Source organism: Podarcis muralis, chromosome 9 (genome assembly GCF_964188315.1).
Source record: "Podarcis muralis chromosome 9, rPodMur119.hap1.1, whole genome shotgun sequence".
NCBI lineage: Eukaryota > Metazoa > Chordata > Lepidosauria > Squamata > Lacertidae > Podarcis > Podarcis muralis.
This window is the reverse complement of record NC_135663.1, coordinates 79,148,480-79,170,651: the sequence shown is the minus strand read 5'-3', so window position 1 is coordinate 79,170,651 and position 22,172 is coordinate 79,148,480. Positions and strand designations below refer to the sequence as shown.

The window sequence follows — 22,172 nt, the reverse complement described above, 5'->3', positions numbered from 1 at the left end:
AGTGCTGAAACCTTGTACGTATTTTTTTCCTAAATCAGATTGGCCTGCAAACCATCCCATGCAAACTAGTCAAATGTTTGCCAGAGACAACAAAGTAGGAGAGTTTATTTGTAAACTACCTGATTCACCCTCTTCGATACCAGGATGTCTGTCTGTTTCTGGCATGAAGCTCTCTTCCTTCTGATCAGGTATTTCTACCTGCAACTAAGAGGAGGAGAGGAAATAGATGAGAAAGTAAATATTTCCATGTTGGATCAAGACTGAAAGTGGAACTAGTCCAGCATTCTGTTCTGAACAGCAGCCAGCCAAGATGAATCAGGGAAGATGCCAAGCAGAGCGTCAAAGTTACAGCTGTCCATGCTTGCTTGCCTCCATTGTCTGCTATTAAGAGCGATACTGCCCCGGAACAAGGTGGTTTCATTTAGCTATCCCAATATAGAAATCATGCCTTTGATAGGCAGGCTCCTAAAAGCTGTATTTTATTTTTTTTTAAAAAGGAAAAAAAATCTTCAATAAAGAAAAGTAAAACAAGAAAGAAATGCAAACCTCTAATGATTTCTCTCTAGAAACTTGGACTTCTACTGCTTCTGTTACGACTGAAGTGTCTGTTGTTTCAAGTGCTAAAAAACAAAAGCAGAAAGGCAGAAAAAAGGACTATTAATTCATTCAAAATGCTTTACAAAGCAGTGTCTCAATGTGATGGCTTGTATATGCTCTTCTCAATAAGCACCCTCTGCTCATTCAGAGAGATATTTACAGTTCTTTATTTTACATATGTACAAGCAGCACATTACAATCATGCGTCTGAATTGTCCGGTTCAGATTCGGGGAGTGGTCTTCTCCAGCTTCTCCTCCAACAGAAAAGGTGGGGACGTCTCTGATCCCTGCGTTTTACCCCTCTCCTTTCCTGTGCGGTGCTGGGGCTCTGCCTCAGCATCGGAGAGCCTTCCTGCCTCTGGGCTCTCTCCCTCTTTCCCATCCGTCACTTCCTCTCTATCTCCCTCTGACTGTTCCCGCTCCTCAAAGACGTTCCCTGGCAGCCCCGTGACACTCAATCATTTCATGAATCTGTAAGGTCAACCAATTATCTCTATATTGTAGATGTAGACAGCTTCCTAGTGACTTCCGGCAGATATGAGATTTAAAGTGGCGACTTCCTGATTTATACCTACATTTCCTTAACAGTATGTTAACCACAAGTTCAAGATGGATTTTAAGAGCTACTATGAAGTGTTCTCAGAACTATGCAAACAAGTTTCAGCTAGAACAGGGTAGGCAACCTAGGGCCCGTGGGCTGGATGCAGCCCAATCGCCTTCTAAATCTGGCCCACAGACGGTCTGGGTATCAGCGTGTTTTTACATGAGTAGAATGTGTGCCTTTATTTAAAATGCATCTCTGGGTTCTTTGTGGGGCACAGGAATTCGTTCATTTTTTCGTTCAAAATATAGTCTGGCCCACCACATGGTCTGAGGGACGGTGGACTGGCCCACAGCTGAAAAAGGTTGCTGACAAGCTAGAAACTTGTACAGAAAAATAATATTTCTATGTAAGGGCACGGGAAACAGTCCTCAGGCAGACCGTACTACTCACCTCCCCACTCCAATCCATGGGCTTCAGTTCAGAGGTGCTGTGCCTACTGCAGGCATGGCCAAACTTGGCCCTCCAGATGTTTTGGGACTACAATTCTCATCATCCCTGATGACTGGTCCTGTTAGCTAGGGGTGATGGGAGTTGTAGTCCCAAAACAGCTGGAGGGCCAAATTTGGCCATGCCTGGCCTACTGCATCCCAATGCATATGCATTTTATCCCCATTAGATATAAATTCGCTCATGTGGATTTCAGCAGCAGTACTGAAATGCTCCCACTAAAAAAATCAAACCCCCATTATGCTATTATTTATAGGTAAGCCTTATTTCAGAGGAAACTTTTCTGGGACTATAGCAGCTACACTCTGTGCTCAGGAATCTGCTTTTTCTCCTGCTTTATAACAGTTTGCACCCCCACCCCCACCCAATATCCAAATTCTTATTGGCCACTTCACGGGCAGCATCCTGTAGTACCAATTCTAATTCTTTCACATTGCAGTACAGTAATGCGGAGGCTACCAACCAGGTTTCCTCTTCCGATGTCACTTGTCAGGAAAGGGATTCAAGTGTCAGATGTGCATAAGCCTCTAGCCTGTTCCCTGTCTTGACGCACTTTCCAGCAGTCAGGAGACGGTAAACGGGCTCCTCAACCCCTCCTTTCCATCATGAGCAGCAGCAAAGGCTTTACAAGAGCCCTCTCTTTCTTATGCATGTCGGCTGCTTGCTCCCAGGCACTGCAGAGAGAGAGGCCTCTTGGGGTTGAAGGATTATGCTGAGCAATAGGCAGGAAGCCTGTGCCTCCCAGTTGCTTATTCCAACTTTAAAATGTTTAAAATTCTGATTTACTGGAACTTCCTATTGTAAACGTAGAATATAGCTAGCTACTGGTATTAATCCAAGAACCCCTTCCAAAAACAATGCTCTTTCTCTAAACCACTGAAAACACGTACACGGTTCCTTTCATTGATACTACATTAAACTACAAGAGAGCATTTCAGTTGTTAAATATACTGTTAAAGACAGAGTTGGATCTTAGTTTCTCAAACAGCAATGGGGTGTTTACATTCCTTGCAGTTTCAAACTATGAAATTCACTGTCTGCTGTGCACACTCAGCCCTGACAGAAGACATGATTATTTTATAAACAACTTCCTTTTACCTAGGTAGAATAATCTCAAACAAAGCAGAGGGAGTGCTCTAAAAATGTCTCTAATAAAAGTTTTGCAAATTTAACATTTGCCTTATATAACAAGAATTACATATCAGAGCAAAAGGACTCCCTTGTAAATATCTTAGAAATTGTGAAATACTTTACCAAGGCAGTAGTTCCATATGCACAACAATACCCTCTACCCATGGCCTCTCTGCACCCTTCCCAAATTTGCTCTTGAGGGTTGGGGGAAACACCCAGAACAGATTTAGGGGGCACACAGGGAGAGGGAGGGGACATTCCATTGCACAGCCGGAAGTCCTTGTACTGATGGAACTACTGAAACAGCTAGTGCAGCGGAATAGTTTTTCAGACATTTACTTTTAGTTCAGTTTAGTACACTTAACACTATGGCAAGAGTGGGGAACCACTTTTGTTCAGCCTTCTGGGGGCTGCTTCTGACACCCACCTGTCAACTGCCTGACCTTGTATAACCTTTGATAGATCTGGACGGCAAACGGTGCAAGATGGTGGCGGGGCTGTTGCGGGTGGGGCTGGGCAGACCCCACGGTGGGGAGTCGCTGGTTCCAAGGCTGCCTCTCTGCACTGGACCTCCTGCTTGGGCTCCTGCCTGGAGCTTACCTGTATCCTGGACCAACCATGGACTACTCGTTGGCTGCCACTCTCACACTCCACGGTCACTGGGGCCTTGGGCAAACAGTAACTGACTATGTCCATGGAGAGACATCTATTAAACTGGCCAACACTGGCCTCTACCTGCTCTCAGCGCTCACCTTTGCTGGCCTCTGCTACTTCATTTACCACGATGTGGGCATCTGTAGGGCTGTGGGCATGCTGTGGAGCCTCTGAGGCTACCAGCAACATTCAACGATTGTTCACCGCTGCCTCTGCTTCATTGTATGAGGGAGAAATAGCAGCAGGGGGCCCCACGCTGCATATAGCAAAATGACTTGGGGAAAGAGGCCTCCAAATATGGGTCAGCAGCCACAGCCATTCAACAAAATGTGGGGTTCTCGTTGAGAAAAGAGCTAGACTTGAGACAGGCTAGAGAGCTCACAAAGTTTTGGTGTTAATGCAGAGGCCAAACTATTAGTGATTGTAGTGGCAGCCTTTTTTTGTATGGCTGACGCCTTCCTCTGTCAACTGGCAGTTGGATTCAACAGGTGCAACAGAACTGGTCTTGAATTCCAGTCACTTGGGTTTTTTTGGTCCTGCTATTGCAATTAGTGGATTGTGTACACGGCATCTTGCATGGTGTTCAGGCTGGGCCCTAAGCAGTTGCTGTGCAAAAGGGAATTTTTCTTTTCTTTTTGCTTAACTGATGTACAATAAAGAATTTACAGAACCCTAAAATAAATAAATAAATAAATAAATAAATAAATAAAATCTGACAGATCTGCACCCACCGGAAACCAGCAGGACTTGCATTCGGCACTTAAATTAAGCTGCACTAAATGCAAGTCTCACTCCCCAGGAACAATCAGGGCTGCATGACTAACCTCCTGATGTGGATCAGATGTTTTATGAAATGTAATATTTAATTCTATTGATTCATCCCGAAGATTATAACCTGCAACAGTTTATCACTGCTGTTAGAAACAGGAATTTACCTTTGGAAATCAATTCTGGTTGAATCTCTTCAGAAAGGTTTTCTTCTTCCATGCTTCTACACTGTGGGTCCTACGAAGTGAAGGAAAATCTTTCAGGACTCCAAAAATTAGTAGTTAGGGCATGCTCAGTTTGTTAAATTATCCAGTACTTACACTAAACTGGATAACCATTATTTCACAGGTATGGAAATGTCTGTATGGAAAATCTGAATATTCTGGTAATAAAATCCAGAAAAGTTCCTTTGAGAGTCTGAAATTTGACATGCAGTATCAACATAAATGGCTAAGGGGTGTTCTAAAAGTTAGAAAGCTATTTTCAACCTCCATCCCTTTGATGAAAGTGTTGGCTGCAAAGTGAAACTGTGGGAAAAGAATAAGGTCTGGAGATAAGAAGACAGGAGACTCAAGCTTTTAAGGCAGAGACTATAAACCTTAAAGTGGAGAGTGAGTTGTCAATAAGACCAAGAACACTCAATATGGCGAAAACACTGTTGGACACTCCATTGACTGTTGGCATCATACAGCAATTACTGGATGAGCAACTAAAATAGATCTGAACTGAGATGGATAAGGTGGTGAATGAAAATGGTCAAGAGAAAGATGAGGTTAAAGACACAGAAGCTTTGGAGAAAAATATTGATTGCCAGAACAAGGCCTGCCAGAAGAAGAGAGTAGAATGATAAAGCTGGAGGCAGTAGATGATGGAATGGAGAGGACAGGTGCCTGGAGAAGTAAAAAAGTCTTGCAGTGGAATTATGATATTGCAGAAGTGGAATGGAACCATGGATGGAGAGATTACGGAATATTCTGACCTGGCAGAGACAGAACTGAGAAAGAGGATTCTGTGTACAATTTGGAGTGAATTTAGAGAGAAAAACTTTTTAAAAATATATTCCTGCTTCTTTTTCTTTTTGTTTCTTTTTTTGAGTGGTTTCTGCTCTGGATCACTGAGGGAGGAGACTGTACGCACATGATGGAGATGGCTGGCTAGTGAATGACCCTGCGTGAAAGGCTGGAAAGGTAAGATCTCCCAGAGTGGGAGAAGAAAGGGAAGCTCCTGGGTGAGAGCTGGGAGAGTCCAGCCCTTTCTGTGTGATACTTGATTAAGATCTACCTCTGAAAGATGGCTTTGTATTAACTTTGCTTTCCCTTTCCTTTTTTATTTTTAGTTAGCTTGTTTTATATTGTACTGCAGGATGAAAAAGTTTCAATATAAATTTATTGGGATGGGGGAAAGAATTCAAATAAATTAACTTTTCTCCCTAGTTACGTCCAGAAACTAAATCAAAGGTATAAGGAATAAAATCTTTTAAAACACCATAATACCTCAATAGCTGTCATCCTGGTCCTTTGTTCCAGCTCTTCAGTCACAATTGGATGAATTTCTTTGCTGTCTAACAAAAGCAATTTAAATGTTTATATTCATTTGATTATACTCCTTGCAATGTTATTGCTGTCTTGCAATATCTATTAACTGCATTCCTTCATAGAGTCCTTTGTCTAGAATCCCAAGCATCACTCTATTAATATATTATTTTATCAGCAAGCTCAGTATTCAGCATATTCTTACAAGGCCTTAGCATATGAATCAACAGTGTCTCTATGCTTTGTGCTCTTTGACAGAAGCAGGCGCCCTCAAACTACATTCCTCTTGGGGGATGAAATGGGCATACAGTGTCCCTGTTGTGCCTTTGGCTCTCTTCAGTAAAGATTTTACAATTAAACTTACTTGCAAGATTCCTTATTCTCTGTGGCATTTTATATCTAGGCAAAAGCAAGCTAATCTCTCTCTCCATTCAGGCTATGCTACAAGATCATTAAAGATGGAAGCTTCTGGTGCAGGTAACTGTTCCTTTCTCTGTGTTTCATTAGGAACTGGTGGGTTTAAAATAACCAAGCCTTCCATGACGCTGCTTCAGAGGATATCCCAGTTAGAAAGTTAAACATGAACTTCATTGTCTGTTCCACAAAACAGAACAGTTCTAGAAATTCCTAACTCTTCCAGATATTGCCAAATCCAACACAACCCTGGTGATGAAAGAATATAACATTTACACACCATGATTTCAAAGGTATAGGATTGTAAGGCAATTTTCAGTTTTATAAAGGTTTGATTCTTTGCACTACTTCATACTTCATACTGCAAGTTACTGCTTCAAAGTGCCCCCACTATCTGAAGTCTGATGTGGCAGATAAAGAGTGTGGGTGGTATCCAAGTACGTTTTACTCAGTTTAAATTACCCATTGAAGTTATTATACCTGCCTTAGTTATGTTTATTCATTTCAATGGGTAATGCCACATAAAACCTACCTGCCGGATACCTAAACCAATATATTTCGGGCAGCAGGCAGAGACCTTTCGTTCCCCAAGAATTTTAACCTCAGGTGCATATTCTCTCTGCTGTGGTTTTAGCACCATGATTTACTGAATTTTATTCATCATTGCCACCTTTCTTGGAAATTTGATTTCAGGGGTTTCATAGAAATGTTGTAAATAAAACTGCTTAGAGTGGTATATAAATTTTGCTGAATAACAAAAAAAAATGAAGGTTTCGTGCTAGCCAATAGTCTAGCTGCTATCCTTAAAACTCTAAAGTTGACCCTAATCCTGTTCTTAACTATATTAAATAGGAAAATCTCAACTTTGTTTACTATATTATTTCTTTGTATACTTGATCAACTGCAGGCAGTTTGCTTATTTATGCTAGCTGGCTCCTAAGTCTAACTTCCTACACACCCCAATCATTAAATTCCAAAGTCTCAAAATATTGCAGTACGTAAGGAACTTACCAGACTGATATGCTGCACTCCCTTGAGAAAACGCTTCCTCTTCATTCTGGCCATCCGCTTTAGCATCTATGTCAGCCAAGTGACGACCCTGAACTGTTCCTCCTCCAAGTGCTCTGTCCTTGGAATTTCCCCCCAATTCGACAAGTAATGAAGTCGAGCATTTCCTGTTGGGGAGATCCATTGTTTCACCAAGGTCAGTTTCTAATACTGGCTTGTGACTAATATCGCCTATTGCTAAATTTACATCCCCACTTTTCTGTTCCAGTGGCATACCAGATGGAACTTCGGTATGTTGCCCACTCTCTTGGGTTCTGCATTCATGCACACGGTCTTCGGTGGATGTTCCATCACTGACAGAAGGGTTCAAAATTTCTGTGCCAAGGCTTTCTCCTATGCTATCAGATTGCACTGTATTTTCAGGCATTTCTGTGCTTGTGGTGTCATCTGTGGTTAATTCTTCCACAGCACCCTCAGGTTCCCCCTGATGGAATCTTTGGCTTTCTTTTTGAAGCACATGTTCATCTTCAACTTCTTTGCTTGAATATTCAAGTAGAGTTTTCTCTGAGACAGCAACAGTAGAGACACTGTCACATTCTTCCACTATTCCGGCTGCTATACTATCCTCCGGCATGTCTGCACTCAAGGCAACCAACTCTTTGTCAGGTTTAGCAGTGGCAACACTAAGTCCAAGAGCATCATACTCTCCTCCCTTCTGAACCAAAATTACAGCACTCTGGTTGTTGTTTTCAGTGTTTTGAACCACAAATTCAATCTCTTGGCTTGTGGCTTCCTGAACATGTTCTGCTCCCTCTGTGGAAACTCCAGCACCCGTAGTTCTTTCTTTAGCTTCTACTGGCACAAATGCACCATGGATGGTTTTGTCACATCCTTCTGTAGTAGAGATAGTGGAAGTCTCAAACCTTCCTTGGGTTCTACAGACCTGATCAATCTCTTGTGTCTCAACAGGAGACACAGAAGTCTCAAACTGTTCCACTGAGCTTGTTGAGATCATAGCTGTGTCTGCAGTTTGTTCCGATCTTAAGGGGAAATGTTCACCTGCATCTTCAGTTCTTTCCTGGGAAATGGAAGTCTCTAACTCTTCAACTATGCTTGTGGAAATCACAGTGCATTCATCCCTTTCCTCTTTGCTATGAACTGTATTACCTTCATCAACACTTCCAGTTGAGATACTGGGCATGGGAATAGCATCCATTTCCACAGTAGTGGTCTTTTCTGCAGCTTGTATAGTAAGAAATGCACTTTTGCCATCTTCTATTGTTGCACTTGGCATAGGGGCTTCAAATTCTTCCAAGATACTGGTAGAAACATTATTTTGTTTACTAGCAGTTCCATCCTGATTCATATACTCAACAGCTGTGCTAGGCATAGGGGTGTTGAAATCTTCTGTACTGATGAGGCTTGGGGTTTTCTCAAGGTTTTCAACTGCTTTTGCAACAAGTGGTGTTTGATCAACATGCTTAGCAGAAGACTGTGCAGAGGTAGGGCACACTTTGACCACACTTGTAGAGATGGTCTCACCTTCACTTCTCTCATCTTCATTAGCAGATGCTGAGAGAACAGCTACTTTCTTTGAGCCTATCCTAAACGGGCCTTCAGATTTCCTGATATCTATGAAAGATGTGGCATCCTCATTCTTCTCTTCCACAGCAGACTCTTGATCCACACCTTGCTTTGAGGTTGCACTAATCACGTCACATTCATAATTCTCAGTAAATTGAGACTCTTTCTTTGCACCAAATGCCGTAACATTTTCACTGGCCACACCAACACTAGTGGTGCTACTTTCAACCACTCCCTTTGTACTGTTGTGGATATCATCAATTTTCAAGTCTTTCTCTAAGCCTGTCATGCTGTCAACAGCACCTTTATCGACATCTGAGGTCAGCTCACCCAAGTCAGTTCTAAGCTGGCCTGCAGCAAGGCAGATGGAGGAACTTCCACCTTCTTTGGCTCCAACACAAATCAGCACCCTTTCACTTTCTTCTGTTTCTGTACAGGTCAAAGTCTGTTCCACTTCTTCGTTCCCTCTCCCTGTACTAGTAACAAAATTTTCACCTTCATCATCGTCTTCTTTTGCACCAGTGCTAGTCACACAACCTTCATCATCATAGGAACCTTGACTGACATCAATGATGTTCGTTTCAGCTCTAGCTGCTGTACTGTCTGTGGCAAACTCGTATTTTTCTTGTGTATCTGAAGCTGCTGCAAAACCTTCATTGCTGTCCTCCAAACCAGTGCACGCAGCTGCAGCTTCAGGACCATCTTCTGCTGTTATGCCTGTGCTGGTGACGGCACTCTCACCATTCACAATGTCTTCACTCTTGTCAGCATGCGGCCCAGTTGCCACATTGTTTGCCGTCTGAGCACACACGCCAGTCACAGCACGCTCATCTTGCGAGTCAGTACCAGTCACCGAACAGATGGCAGAGCCAGGACTTCCTCTTTCGGCAGCCGTACAAGTCACAGCACCCTCAGCAGCTTTAGCATGCTCACTTCCAGCTGCATTACTACGAAATTCATCTGGATTTTCACTTGTCACAGGTCTATCCTTCGCTTCAGTACCCGCACTGGTAACAGCACCATCACTTTCTACTTCACTGAGGCAGGTAGTAGCACTGTCAAAGTTGCTTGTACCGCTACAGACGGAAGCCACACACCTTTCTTCAGAACCTGCGCTGGTTACCGCATCATCTTTCTCTTCTGCTTCAACACTATTCACAGTCTGTTCAAGTTCTACCCTAGTTTCATTGATTAATTGTTTAGAATGTTCTTCTGCATAATTCACAATGCATTCTCCACTTTCTTCCTCCTTGATTGAGGAACTTTCACACACGCTAAGTCCTTCAGTGCCAACACCACTTTCTTCGGTCGCTGTGACAGGACATTCTGATATGGAATGAGGACCTTCCTTATTTGGGGTCCAACATCCCACAGTGAAACCTTCATCTGCTTCTATACTTGTACAGCTCAAAGCAGTCTCACTTTTTTCTTCTGAGCAAGTAATAGTGGCATCGCCTTCTCTTTGCAAATGGACTGATGTACCTTCTTCACTTTGGCTTCCTCCAGTGCTAGTAGCTGTTACAGCACTCCCAGCAGTTCTCTCTGTGCTGGTCCCGATAACAGTCACCTCAGTCTCCATGCTGTTGCTGATGCTAACACAACTGCTGCTGCTGCCTACACTGCTGCCTACTACATTGTTTTCATTTTTATCTTCAGTGACTCTTCTTAAATCACCTCCTCGTTTACTAGCCATCATGGACATTTCACCAATTTCTTCTGGAGTGTTCTTGGGCACTGACCCTGAAGACAATTCTACTACACCACTGACAGTATGGTTTTCATTTGTTTTGCCTTTGTTTGCACATACCTCTGTAAATACTATAGTTGGGCTGGTCATTTGTTCACTCTTCATACTGCCAGTTAAAGCAATTCCAGTAATCTTTTGCATAGTATCTTCTTGAATGCATATAAAGCCACTCGTTTTCTCTTCAGTCACTTCTTTACAACTTAGGTGCCCTTTGTCACCTGCGTTAGAAATTTCCATGCCAGTGATATCACTCTCTTTTATGTTACCATCGAATACAATGCTACCATGCTGTTCTGTTTTAGCAGTATGTACTTCATTGTCTGAAATGGTATCTTTATTAGCTGGCCTATCCAAATTAAAAGATTCCTCCATAGATACATCACTCAAAGGGTTTTTGACTTCTGCAACAGTCATATCCATGGATTTTTGATGGACAACACCTTCATTTGATAGCTGCTTGGTTGGAGAACTGCTTTCTTCACTTTTAAAGGCATCACTTGGCACATCCATTTCTTTCGTAGGAGTCTTTTCAAACTTTTGTTTGGGGTTACTGAAACCGGAAGGGGAAGATTTTGAGATTTCCTTTGTAGGCAAAGTTTTATTCAACTCATGCAATGAATTATGATGCATTTGGTCTTTGGCATTGTTTTTAAATTTAGTTTCTTGTTGTGAATTATTACTGATTTCATCTTTAGGTTGAGTTATTTGATGCTGTGCATTACTGTCCCTTTGTTCTGACTGTATGTCCATTGGCTCTTGGCATTCTTCAGAATGTAACATGTGCCCACTAGTCCAGACTGACATTTCTGCTGATGATTTTTCTTCTCCTTTATCTATTTCTTGGAATGAAAAACTTCCCTTTCTGCTTTCACTAGCTGATTTTTTAGTTGTTCTTTTATCTGTGAGCAGATTTTCTTGCAACTTTGAATGAGTCTCTACTTGTTTAACAGCTTTGTCATCTGGTTTGTTGTCATCTTCTCTCTTTTTCATGTCCTTACTATTATGCTTCAAACTTCTGCTCTTGTGACCTTCAGCTGACGTTTTCCTTTCCAGTCTTGAACTACTCAAATCTTTATCACTTTTATTTCTCTCTTTTGCAGATGATTTTTCTATTGACTGTGACTTAACTCGATGACTGAAGTCTTTTTGAGAACTACTAACTGAATGTGCTCCACTGTCAGGGTCCAATTCTACAGAATTTTCTTCAAAACCTTTAATTTCAGTTTTGGATTTACACTGCTTATCTGGATCACTCTCTTCTGAATTAGGCCCGGATTTCTGTCCTGATTCCTGCTTGGAGGAACTTTCTTGTAGTTCAGGTTCAGGTATTTTGCCTTGCTTGCTGTGACTCTTGGACCTGGACTTTAACAGCAACTTCTCTTCCAAAGCATTCTTTGATTTTCGCCTGTCTTTGTGTATACTATCGCCTTGCTTTAAAGTGTTATCAGAGTTTGTCGATTCTGCATCATGTTTGTCTTCTGAATAACCTTCCCCTTTCCTTGATGTTACAAAACTATGCTGCTTTGATGTGCCCAGAGACTCTTTCTGTGGCCTTAAATCACTTGACAGTCTTTTAGACTTGTGGTCTGCTCTGGATTTATCTATAGAACCCTGTCTGTCTTTTCTGTTTTCTTTACGTGAGCTTTCTTCATTTTTTACAGCATGTTCAGAAACACTTTTCAGATCTTTGCTGTTCGCTGATGTTTTCCTTTCACTTCTGTGCTTATTCTTCCGTTCAGCTTTGTCATCTGAAAAAGATTTTGTTAGCTGGCTATGCTTCTGAAGATTCTCCTCGCTTTTCAGCCCTTTCTCAGATGGCAAATTTTCAGCCTCATCACCTGTTTTATGAAACACATCTCCTTTACATTTATGCTTAACTAATAATTTATCTTCAGAAATACTTTTCTCTTTTTCATTTTTATCTTTTGATGATCTAGCCTCTTTCCTGGGTGCACTTCTAAAACTTTGGATTTCTGAATCATCCTTTTTAACATGCTTTTCATTTTTAAGTATGCTTTTCTGCTTCTGAGGTTCTTCTGAGCTGGTCTCTGCTCTATCAATCTGAGATTTGGTATCTCGGGGCTCAGTATCTTGCTGCATTCCTTCCACCTGGAGAGAAGTAGATGGTCTTCTTTTGTGTTCTTTTTCCACCTTGGAATCATTTCTGTTTTCATCAACTGAATGCACCGTCTCTGAAAGTCTTCTCACAAGTTTACTTGCTTCATTTTTGCCTTGACTGGCCTTCACTTCTTTTGGGAAGGGCTTTTCAACACCCTGCAATATAAAAATGTAAGTATGATTTCTTTGTGCAAAAGGCTATTTTCACCTGAATTATGTCAAAGCCCATGCTCATTGTCTGAACTGAAATCCTTGAATTTAATTGGAAGAATTAACTGCATTGTGCAGCATGTAATTTTGTGTATTAAATCATTTTTAAAAGGTTAATAGTAATCTAACTTAAATCTTAGTAGTTAAGATTTTCTTCATTATACTAATGGCTTAAAACCTATAAAAGAGTACTGCAGTGCAGACAATACTAGTTATATCTTTGAATTTTAAAGGTACAGATCAAGCTTACAGTCTTACAGAACAAGAACCAAAGTTTAAATGAGGGACTTACTTCAGGAATCTTCTGAGGTTCTCCAGGATCCTTCTCAAGCTGTTCACATTTTTTCTTCTTCCCTTCTTCTTCATGCCTGAAAGAATAATAAAAAAAGAGATGTCTTGGGCTGTAACTCCCATCATCACCTATAGTGCAGCCAATGGTCATGGTTTATGCGCCTCAAACCGTGGTTCCCAATGTGGGATGCCCCACAGGGGGGCAATTTGATTTTTAAGGGAAGCAATTTGGAAGCTTGCGTAGACCAAGTTAATGGCCTTTTAGGCTTCCTCCATGTGAACAGGAGTTCACTTTTCGACTAATAAGAATTACCGTATTTTTCGCTCTATAAGACACACTTTTTCCCTTCTAAAAAGTAAGGGAAAATGTGTGTGCATCTTATGGAGCGAATGCAAGCTGTGCAGCTAAGCCCAAAGCCAGAACAGGGAGACGGAGCGCTGCGCAGCGCTCCGTCTCCCTGTTCTAGCTTGGGGTTAGCTGCACAAAGCCTCCGCAGGACAGCAGGGTGAAGGCACCCCACTGCCCTGCAGAGGCTTCACAGGCTGTCCCCGAAGCCAGAACAGCAAGAGGCTATCCCAGAAGCCAGATCCCTCTTGTTGTTCTGGCTTCTGGGGTTCAGAATTTTCTTCTTCTTGTCCCCCCCCCCCCAAACTAGGTGCATCTTATCGTCTGGTGCGTCCTATAGAGCAAAAAATACGGTATATGTCACGGGGGGGGGGGGGAGGGCATCAGGATTTTAGAGATGCTTAGGTGGGGCATGGCCAAAAAAGGTTGGGAACCACTGGCCTAAAACATCTAGAGGACACCAGGCTGGGGGAGGCTGTAATGCCTAGTGCAAGTATGGACACAGGTCCCTGTAGCAGCTCTACAAATTTCTTCAAGTGGAGCTGTGTCCCCAAAGCTGCAGATGCAGCAGATACTCTAACAGTGTCCACCAGGATATGCTTTAGAATTTCAGCACTGCTGGTGGACTAAATGAGAGTAATATACTCTAAGGAAAACATTGCTCCTGGAATCTTCCACTCACCTAGAAGAGTATTTAAAGGTAATAATGAGGGCCTTATGTTTTCACAAGGGCTTAGTATGATCCAAAGAGAACTCAAGTGCACAACACACAAGAGCAAAATTGACTCGGATAAAGGGGAGACCAATTCTTGAAGTTTACCAGCTCCATCTGGTATGTAGGCTGAGACCCTATCTGCCTGCAGACTGTCTCGCCAGAGTGGTGCATGCTATGGTTATCTCCCGCTTGGACTACTGCCATGCGCTTTACGTGGGGCTACCTTTGAAGGTGACTCGGAAACTACAACTAATCCAGAATGCGGCAGCTAGGCTGGTGACTGGGGGCGGCCGCCGAGACCATATAACACCGGTCTTGAAAGACCTACATTGGCTCCCAGTACGTTTCCGAGCACAATTCAAAGTGTTGGTGCTGACCTTTAAAGCCCTAAACGGCCTCGGTCCAGTATACCTGAAGGAGCATCTCCACCCCCATCTTTCTGCCCGGACGCTGAGGTCCAGCGCCGAGGGCCTTCTGGCGGTTCCCTCATTGCGAGAAGCAAAGCTACAGGGAACCAGGCAGAGGGCCTTCTCGGTAGTGGCGCCCGCCCTGTGGAACGCCCTTCCAGCAGATGTCAAAGCGATAAATAACTACCTGACATTCAGAAGACATCTTAAGGCAGCCCTGTTCAGGGAAGTTTTTAACGTGTGATATTTTACTGTATTTTTTGTTTCTATGGAAGCCGCCCAGGGTGGCTGGGGAGGCCCAGCCAGATGGGCGGGGTATAAATAATAAATTAATAATAAATTAATAATAAATTAATAATAAATTAATAATAATAATAATAATAATAATAATAATAATAATAATAATAATAAATGTATGGCTGAATATTAGGGATAAAAGATAGGTCTGGAGAAAAAGAATGCTCTATTTTTGAAATATACACAACTAGGTTTTGTTTTTTTAAAAAGATAAAGCTCCTATTTGCACTGGGGACTGCTACAATGAAAAGAAAAAAAAAAGCAAATTAGAGCCTTAAATGGAAAGACCCTGCGGAGACTCCTGGAGGGCGAGAGATGCACCAAGGCGGCATGGAGGAACCTCTCCTCACACTAGTGGGTTTGCTGAAAAGATGGCTTCCCATACTTTCATTAATGCTAGAAAAGGGCTAAAACAGAATGAAGCCTGACATCTCAGTTGTCCTTCAAAAATAGTTAGACGTCATTAACTGAAGCTCTCTGGGATGAACTCTCCTGCAAGGTGCTCACTTAAAAGACTGCCGCCTGCTACTAACCTTATCTTGGATGGGTGAACTGTGAACAGCAGCCCAGAGGTTTGTGAACCTTGGAGGGGGTTCAAACTATTTCAAACTGTATCTATACTACTTTCAAAGGATTTGCACTTTGTAGTATGCAAAATGTACTAATTTTATGTCCTCTGCAAGTACCTTGACTCTCTCTTTCTTTTCCTGCTGAGGGCTACCTTCTTTTCTAAAAATCTTTGTTCTTTCAGCACATCCTTGATGCTGCTACCGCTGGCTTTCAATTCAAGTCCTCTGGCAGGAGTTTCTTCCAGGTTTTGAGTGCTTTTACCTAGAACGACACAGTAAAGTCTCTAGCTGCAATTTCCGATATTGTTATTTTGGCTGCAAAATGAAATAAAGTGTTTGGCGAGTACTAAATTAAGTATACACTCTCTTGTGCAAAAAAGCAACTAACTCGCAAGTAGAAAACAGCACAAGAAGTGTTCATCTGAAGTACAGCTCAGCACCTTGATTTGCACTTTTCAGTGTTTTCGTTTTTTCTGCAGCTTTCTGTTTCCGCTTTTCTTCAAGTTTTTCTCTGTTAAGCCTTCTCCTTAACAGTCTCTCTTCTTTTTCTCTAGCCTGAAGATAAGAAAATGGAAGTTCATATGATGGGATTCAAAGCACGTTTTCACTACCCTGCTTCCAGCAGCAGCCTCTATGTCTCCCCAGAAAGCTTCCCTGAAGGCTAGCAGAGTAGCTTCAGTGGCACTCTGAGGTATGAAGGACTGCTGCAAGAAAGCAAAACCTGAAAACCCTATTCCTGTCATGCAAAGGCTTCTCTAGATGCTGGCCATAGCTGTTTTTGTTTTATTGAAATAAACCCACAATATGTTTTTAAAAACCTAATAACCTTTTCGATTGTACTTTCTTGTCTGCAAAGTAAACCCCCTCCCCCCAGAAATTGTAGTCAAGCAAATTAACTCAGTCTGGACACAGTACCAATCTATTCTGAAATGCAAAACAAAACCCTCTCCAATGGATCAATATGCTGGCAGTAATTTTGTGCATCAAACAGAAGTTCATCTGATAAAGAAATTAAGAGTTCCTCAAGACATGAAACCTTTATTAATATTCTTCAGTTTTCCCTCCATTAAGACTACTGGACATAAGCACACCAAGGCCAAGTCTCCAGAAATACTTCTTGAAAAGACTGGAGGTCAGAAGAGGTATCATTAGGAATAGCTGACTGCCACATTAATTGATAATAAGCAAGAGGCTTGAGAATGGCACAACACTGGTCCAAACTGTACTAGTTTGTGTTCCAAGCATTCCAAAATAGGTCAGAACAAAGGAGAGAAGCAGTTTCTTATCCCTGAAATGTCTACACATGTATTGTTTGTAGTTTCGATTGTTTTCTTGTTCTCATTTCTTTGCTAAATAATTTTTTTAAAAAATAAATAAAATAAACCAAACTTACAACAGACTGGCGGCGTTGCTCCACAGTCCCTTCATCATCAGAATCACTATAATACTTGGAGTAGAGGTAAGGCTTATGGACGTAAGCGTGTCGCCCAGATTTTGTTTTTTTATTGCTGGCCCAATCAGCCTCTGGCTTTGTTTTAACCTGATTATGTTCTTCTTCATCATCTAGAGAAACATAGAGACAATGAAGGTTACTAAACAGCATGGATAAGGAATCTGGTGCCATGCAAAATGTCAATGAACTCCAACTCCCATCAGCAAAGGCAAAGTTCTGGGATAATAGGAACTGGAGCCCAACAAACATCTGGAAGGACACAAGTACCCCTCCCCAACCTTAACTGAAAGATGTTTTTAAAAGCCAGATCTAGGCTGGGATGAAAGGGACCGGCAGAAAGTTCCATGTGAACAAAAGAACCATTCTGCCTTCTTCCTACTGTAGCTCCTTGTGTTCCACCTCAAAATCTGATGCTGGCAGTCAGGGGACCTACTGGAGCAGCGCTCAATGCAGAAGCTGAAAGTGAAAAATCAGCCACTCAAGGCAAGCTCCCCCCCCCCCCCCGGCCAGTTGACAAACATTCTGTGCTTGCACATATCTCTTCAAATTCTTGCCTTGTTTTCCCACACATCTAAAACTAAGGGAGAGCTTAAATCCCCAAAATCTGTTGGGGTTAAAGTTAGTTAGTTAGTTAGTTAGTTAGTTAGTTTATTAATAAACAGCAACATACAGCACTTAGTACCCAGGTGCTACAAGGCAAGTAGGCAAGGATTCTGGAAATTGAAATATTGCAGCAGGATTGTAGAATACCTAGCTGTCTCAGCAACAATTTCTTGAAGGTATGCATTGGTTTCAATTTGTGACGTAGCACAGGCATATCCACTAAAATCAGAAAATGTATTAGCATTTGAATAGACGGCCTGATGAACCCTAGGCTGAGCACTGGATTTAGATGAGGCCCAAGCCAAATGGGGCTTCTTTGGAGCACTCAGACAACTCGAGTACACAGCCATGAATTGCTCTGAGTCAGGTTGTCTTGGTCCAGACAAATCTGTTGCTGTCAGAGGATGGGACAGCAGGCAGAAGCAGAGGCAGATAAACTGGGCCAGACTGGGCCGGGCCAGAAAACTGTGCAATACCTCCAAGATTTACTTGGCTGGCAGCTGTCTTCTGGGAGAAGGTAGGCCCAATGCCATGAGTCTCCTTCCTGCCTTGATGCCCCACAGAATTGATGCCACAGCTGTTGAGCAGAGGCATTGATTCCATGGGCAGTGGGTGCTGCACTGCAAGATTTCCTGCAGGAAAGTCACTTGCAAAGCAGCACCAGACAGGATCCTATTCTGCACAGTTATGGTGCACTCCCATCCCTGGTCATTTTAAAGCCCCAGTTTAACTGAATATTAAAATATGGTTTTAAAACCCATTAAAAATGGTACTCCAATCCCCCACTTATTTGGGGGACAGCTCCAAGGTGGTCCCCAGGTGGCACAGGGCATATCAACCTGATCCACGGGCCACAGGTGCCAGTCACAGGGTGGACTAGGGGCCTGTGTACAGCCCTAAATGAACACCCCATTTAGATTATACTGTACTCTCAACTAACAGATGACATGGGATTAATGAGATGATAAAGACAAGCCTAGAATTTGGCTGCAGATTAATTTAAGAGTTTTGTGCCCACAGCTATGCAATTTTCAAACTGCACAGAACACAGCAAATTTAACCCTGTGATGAAAATAGGTTGTCTATGTGAGGGCATGTAACATCTCTGCTACTGAACTGTATGCTCAATTCATTTTTGACCAATTTCCAAAAAATGGGTGATTTCATGTCAATACTGATGAAAAATATTTTTCCTGTGTTGTACCTAGATATCAGTGTGTATGTTTGTGCGAGCTTCCATGAATGCTCTCATGTGTGCATTAAGGGCAGATAGTAGCAGGTGGCAAAGTGGTGTGGTTTCCTAATCAGCTCTCTATTGGTAGCTAAGAGGGGCAAATCAGCAGGGAGGTTCCTGCACTGCAGACCCAGCAAAGGAAGCATTTGATTGGCTCCACTGCAGCACCTGCATGAACCTCCCTCCTGCCTCGCCCCTGAACCTCAAGATTACTGGTAGCGACACCCGTATTGAGAGGCCAGGGAAGTAACAGCACCCCCACCGCCAGCCACTACTGCAATAAGATGTTATCAACTTAAACTCTGTATCAACATCAGTATAACACATTCTTTCTCAAACTTGGGTCCCCAGCTGTTGGGGCAACTCCCAGCCTCCCTAGCTACTAGGACTAGTGGTCAAAGATGCATATTTGAAGATAAATGTTCACATTTTGCTTTCTCCTGGCTAGGGAATTAAATCCAGTGCAGCTTCAGGACTGTTACCTTACCATCAGAAACGATCTCTCCTTCTTCTGTGCTGTCTGAAAGTGCAACTTCCTCTTCACTTTGTTCTTCAAAGGAAGAAAGATCACTGGTGTGCACAGAGCTAACAGTGATATCACTGAGTATGTCAACATCAGAATCCTCCAAAACTAGTTCTGAAAGAAAGGAAGATCTTTTAAAACATGGGCCCAGAGTCCCACATGCAAGTGGAAATGGCTTACATGAATGCCTGGGGGAGGCTTGCCAATTTACATCCTTCAAACATCACATGGAAAGCTGCTTCTGGTCTCTTAAATTTTGCCATCAAATTGCAGATGAAAAAAATGGCACTCTAAGTACACACAAGCAACAAAATGCTGTTGCAAATATTTGCTTTCTAACACTACAGAGCAGCCTACAGAAATTAGAACTTTCTTATCAACCCCAATAGCCCCGCCCCCCCTCATATTGTGTGGCAACCTGTGGTTTTTATACCTTCTTTTGTACTTTCAATTGCTTTGTGCTTACTACTGTTCTTCTCCAGAGCTGAATATTTGGCTGATTCTGCCTCTCTCTCTTTCAGGGACTTCTCTTCTTTAGCCTTTAGATCACCACCACTCTTTTTCAAGCGGTCCAACTTTTTCTCAGATTTTTCTTTCTTCTCCTTTTTCCTCTCTCCTTTCTCCATGCTCTCTATTTTCCGATCACTTTGGGCCATCAGTTTACTTTTCTGCTCATCACTTTCCTGTGCAGCTTCCTTGCTTGGGTTAACCAAACTGTTAATTTCTTTTGACAGACTTTTCCCTTCTTCACTTGAAGAAAATAAGTTATTTACATCTTCTGAGTTGGATACTGGTTCAGAGCTTTCTTCTGCAGAGTCACAAAGCAATTTCTCTCCATCTAGCAGATCTTCTGAATTCTCTACACCACCGTCTTTCTCTATACCACCATCTGTGCTCTGCTGAGACAGGAGTTTTTTCGGGACTCTGTCATTAGTCTTTGAATTTGTTGCTTCTGTGGATGCCCTGGCTGCACTTGCTTCTTGGTTGAGAGAAGTGATTGTTTCCAAAATGGACATAGCATCATTAGCTACATTTGTGCTTGGAGTGGAAGCAGGAACACCTTCAAAGGAGTTAAGTAAAGAACAAATGTCATCCATTAGTAGGAAAAATCTGCTCTCACATTTATGTCTCATATATTAAAGCAAAAAAAAAAGAAACCTGAAGAATTGGGGGGAGGGGATATTGCAGGTTTCACGCATACAGTCATACCTCATGTTACGTTTTTTTCAGGTTGTGTCCTGCAGTGACCCGGAAGTACCGGAAAGGGTTACTTCTGGGTTTCGCCGCTCGTGCATGCACAGACACGCAAAATAACGTCAAGCGCATGCGCAGAAGCGGCGAATTGTGACCTGTGCGTGCGCAGACGCGGGGTGCGTTCTTTTCAGTTTGCGAACGGGCCTCCGGAATGGATCCCGTTCACAACCAGAGGTACCACTGTATATGGTGAACGTCCAATGCGATCAAAGATTTTTCTGGGGCGGGGGGATCTGCCAGTTTGCATTTCTTAGCACAGAAAGTACTGATCTGATGTGTAGAGATCTTTCCTATTCTAATTAATTCAAGAGAAAATTAAAAAAATCCTTCCAGTAGCACCTTAGAGACCAGCTGAAGATCTGAAGAAGTGTGCATGCACACTAAAGCTCATACCAATAACTAACTTAGTTGGTCTCTAAGATGCTACTGGAAGAATTTTTTTTTATTTTGTTTCGACTACGGCAGACCAACACAGTTACCTACCTGCAACTAATTCAAGAGAGTTGTGGAAGCTTCTCTGTGTGAAAGAAACACATGATGTTTGGGTTATTCCTTCAGAGCAGCTGAGTACAGCAGGCTTAAACTGATTCTGTTATCTTTTTCACGATTTGGAAAATAATCCTTTACTTTAAGAAAGGAAGACAAATTGACTGGCAAACACCCCCCCCTTGAAACCTGGGAGGGTTCCGTGAAAGTGCTGGCCGTGGAGGTATAAGGAGTTTGACAGCTGTCAAACGAGCTGTCAAACAAGAAAAAGCTGCATATTGATACTTTGGCTGGTTATTTGTGTCGCATTTGGCTTTGAGCCGTTGGAAACAAAGAAGAAACAAAATAAACAAAGTAACTGGACTGTTGGAGGAAAAATACTAAGTAACTAAATCCCTCTAGAGGGGAACTAGAGACACTACAATGGCAGTAGATGGAAAAACACAGGCAGAGCTACAGAGAATGTTTTACCTTGTGGGAAGATTACAAGAACAGCAAAATGCCTTCACAGCAGATGTTACGACCTTGAGCCTTAAAGTAGATAAACTCACTGACTGCACAAAGGAATTGATTCGAAACACTCTGGCAGTTGAACAAGAAAATAAAGATGTTGTTTTTAAGGAGGAAGAAGGAGTTGAAAAATTGGCAGAGAAAGAGGACAACCAAAAGCCTTTGAAAATGGATTATAAGGGGAACAAGTTTTGGATGACAGAAGTTTGCTTTGAAGCTGAAAAGGAGGACTGTAGAAATTTCTTCATGGGAAGAATGGAAGACCTTGGGATTATAAAGTTGTACAATGCGAAAGATGGGGCCTTTGGACTACTTGGGATTTTTGGACTTAAAAGAAATATGAAATATTACCTGGGCTCCACTTTCGAGTATGGAAATCTGGTTGGAAGAAATGCAGATTCTATTGGGACTGAGCTTTTTCGAGACATGAGGTTCGAGATAAGGGACTGTCAACAAAACCGGCTGAGAAGGAGCGAGAGAGAGTTAAGAGCTTCGGACGTCTGGGATCCAGGCTGAGAACCGACAGGATAATGGACATTCTTTGGGGACCAAAACCGGGAACGGGGGGAGGAAAGTTGGGATATAGAACTAGAATTTAATGTTTCTGTAATTTGGTATCATTATGAAAGTGGGGAAATCGTTGGAAGGGAACTTGGGTCGACCTTAGAAA

The 22,172-nt window shown here is 42.4% G+C and overlaps 1 protein-coding gene across 2 annotated transcripts in view; it reads right to left on the bottom strand.

The window, feature by feature from the left end:
* The window catches only part of BOD1L1 (biorientation of chromosomes in cell division 1 like 1), a 40,208-nt gene that overhangs the window by 12,505 nt on the left and 5,531 nt on the right, over positions 1-22,172 (bottom strand). For both annotated transcript variants that reach the window (XM_077934523.1, XM_028745308.2), the window contains exons 4-14: positions 19,686-20,312; positions 19,217-19,366; positions 16,833-17,002; positions 15,880-15,994; positions 15,557-15,701; positions 13,107-13,182; positions 7,159-12,760; positions 5,695-5,762; positions 4,369-4,438; positions 547-620; positions 120-204 (exon numbers count right to left, since the gene is read on the bottom strand). In XM_077934523.1, the coding sequence (XP_077790649.1) occupies positions 120-204; positions 547-620; positions 4,369-4,438; positions 5,695-5,762; positions 7,159-12,760; positions 13,107-13,182; positions 15,557-15,701; positions 15,880-15,994; positions 16,833-17,002; positions 19,217-19,366; positions 19,686-20,312 (7,182 nt within the window). The remainder of the gene's footprint in view (positions 1-119; positions 205-546; positions 621-4,368; positions 4,439-5,694; positions 5,763-7,158; positions 12,761-13,106; positions 13,183-15,556; positions 15,702-15,879; positions 15,995-16,832; positions 17,003-19,216; positions 19,367-19,685; positions 20,313-22,172) is intronic.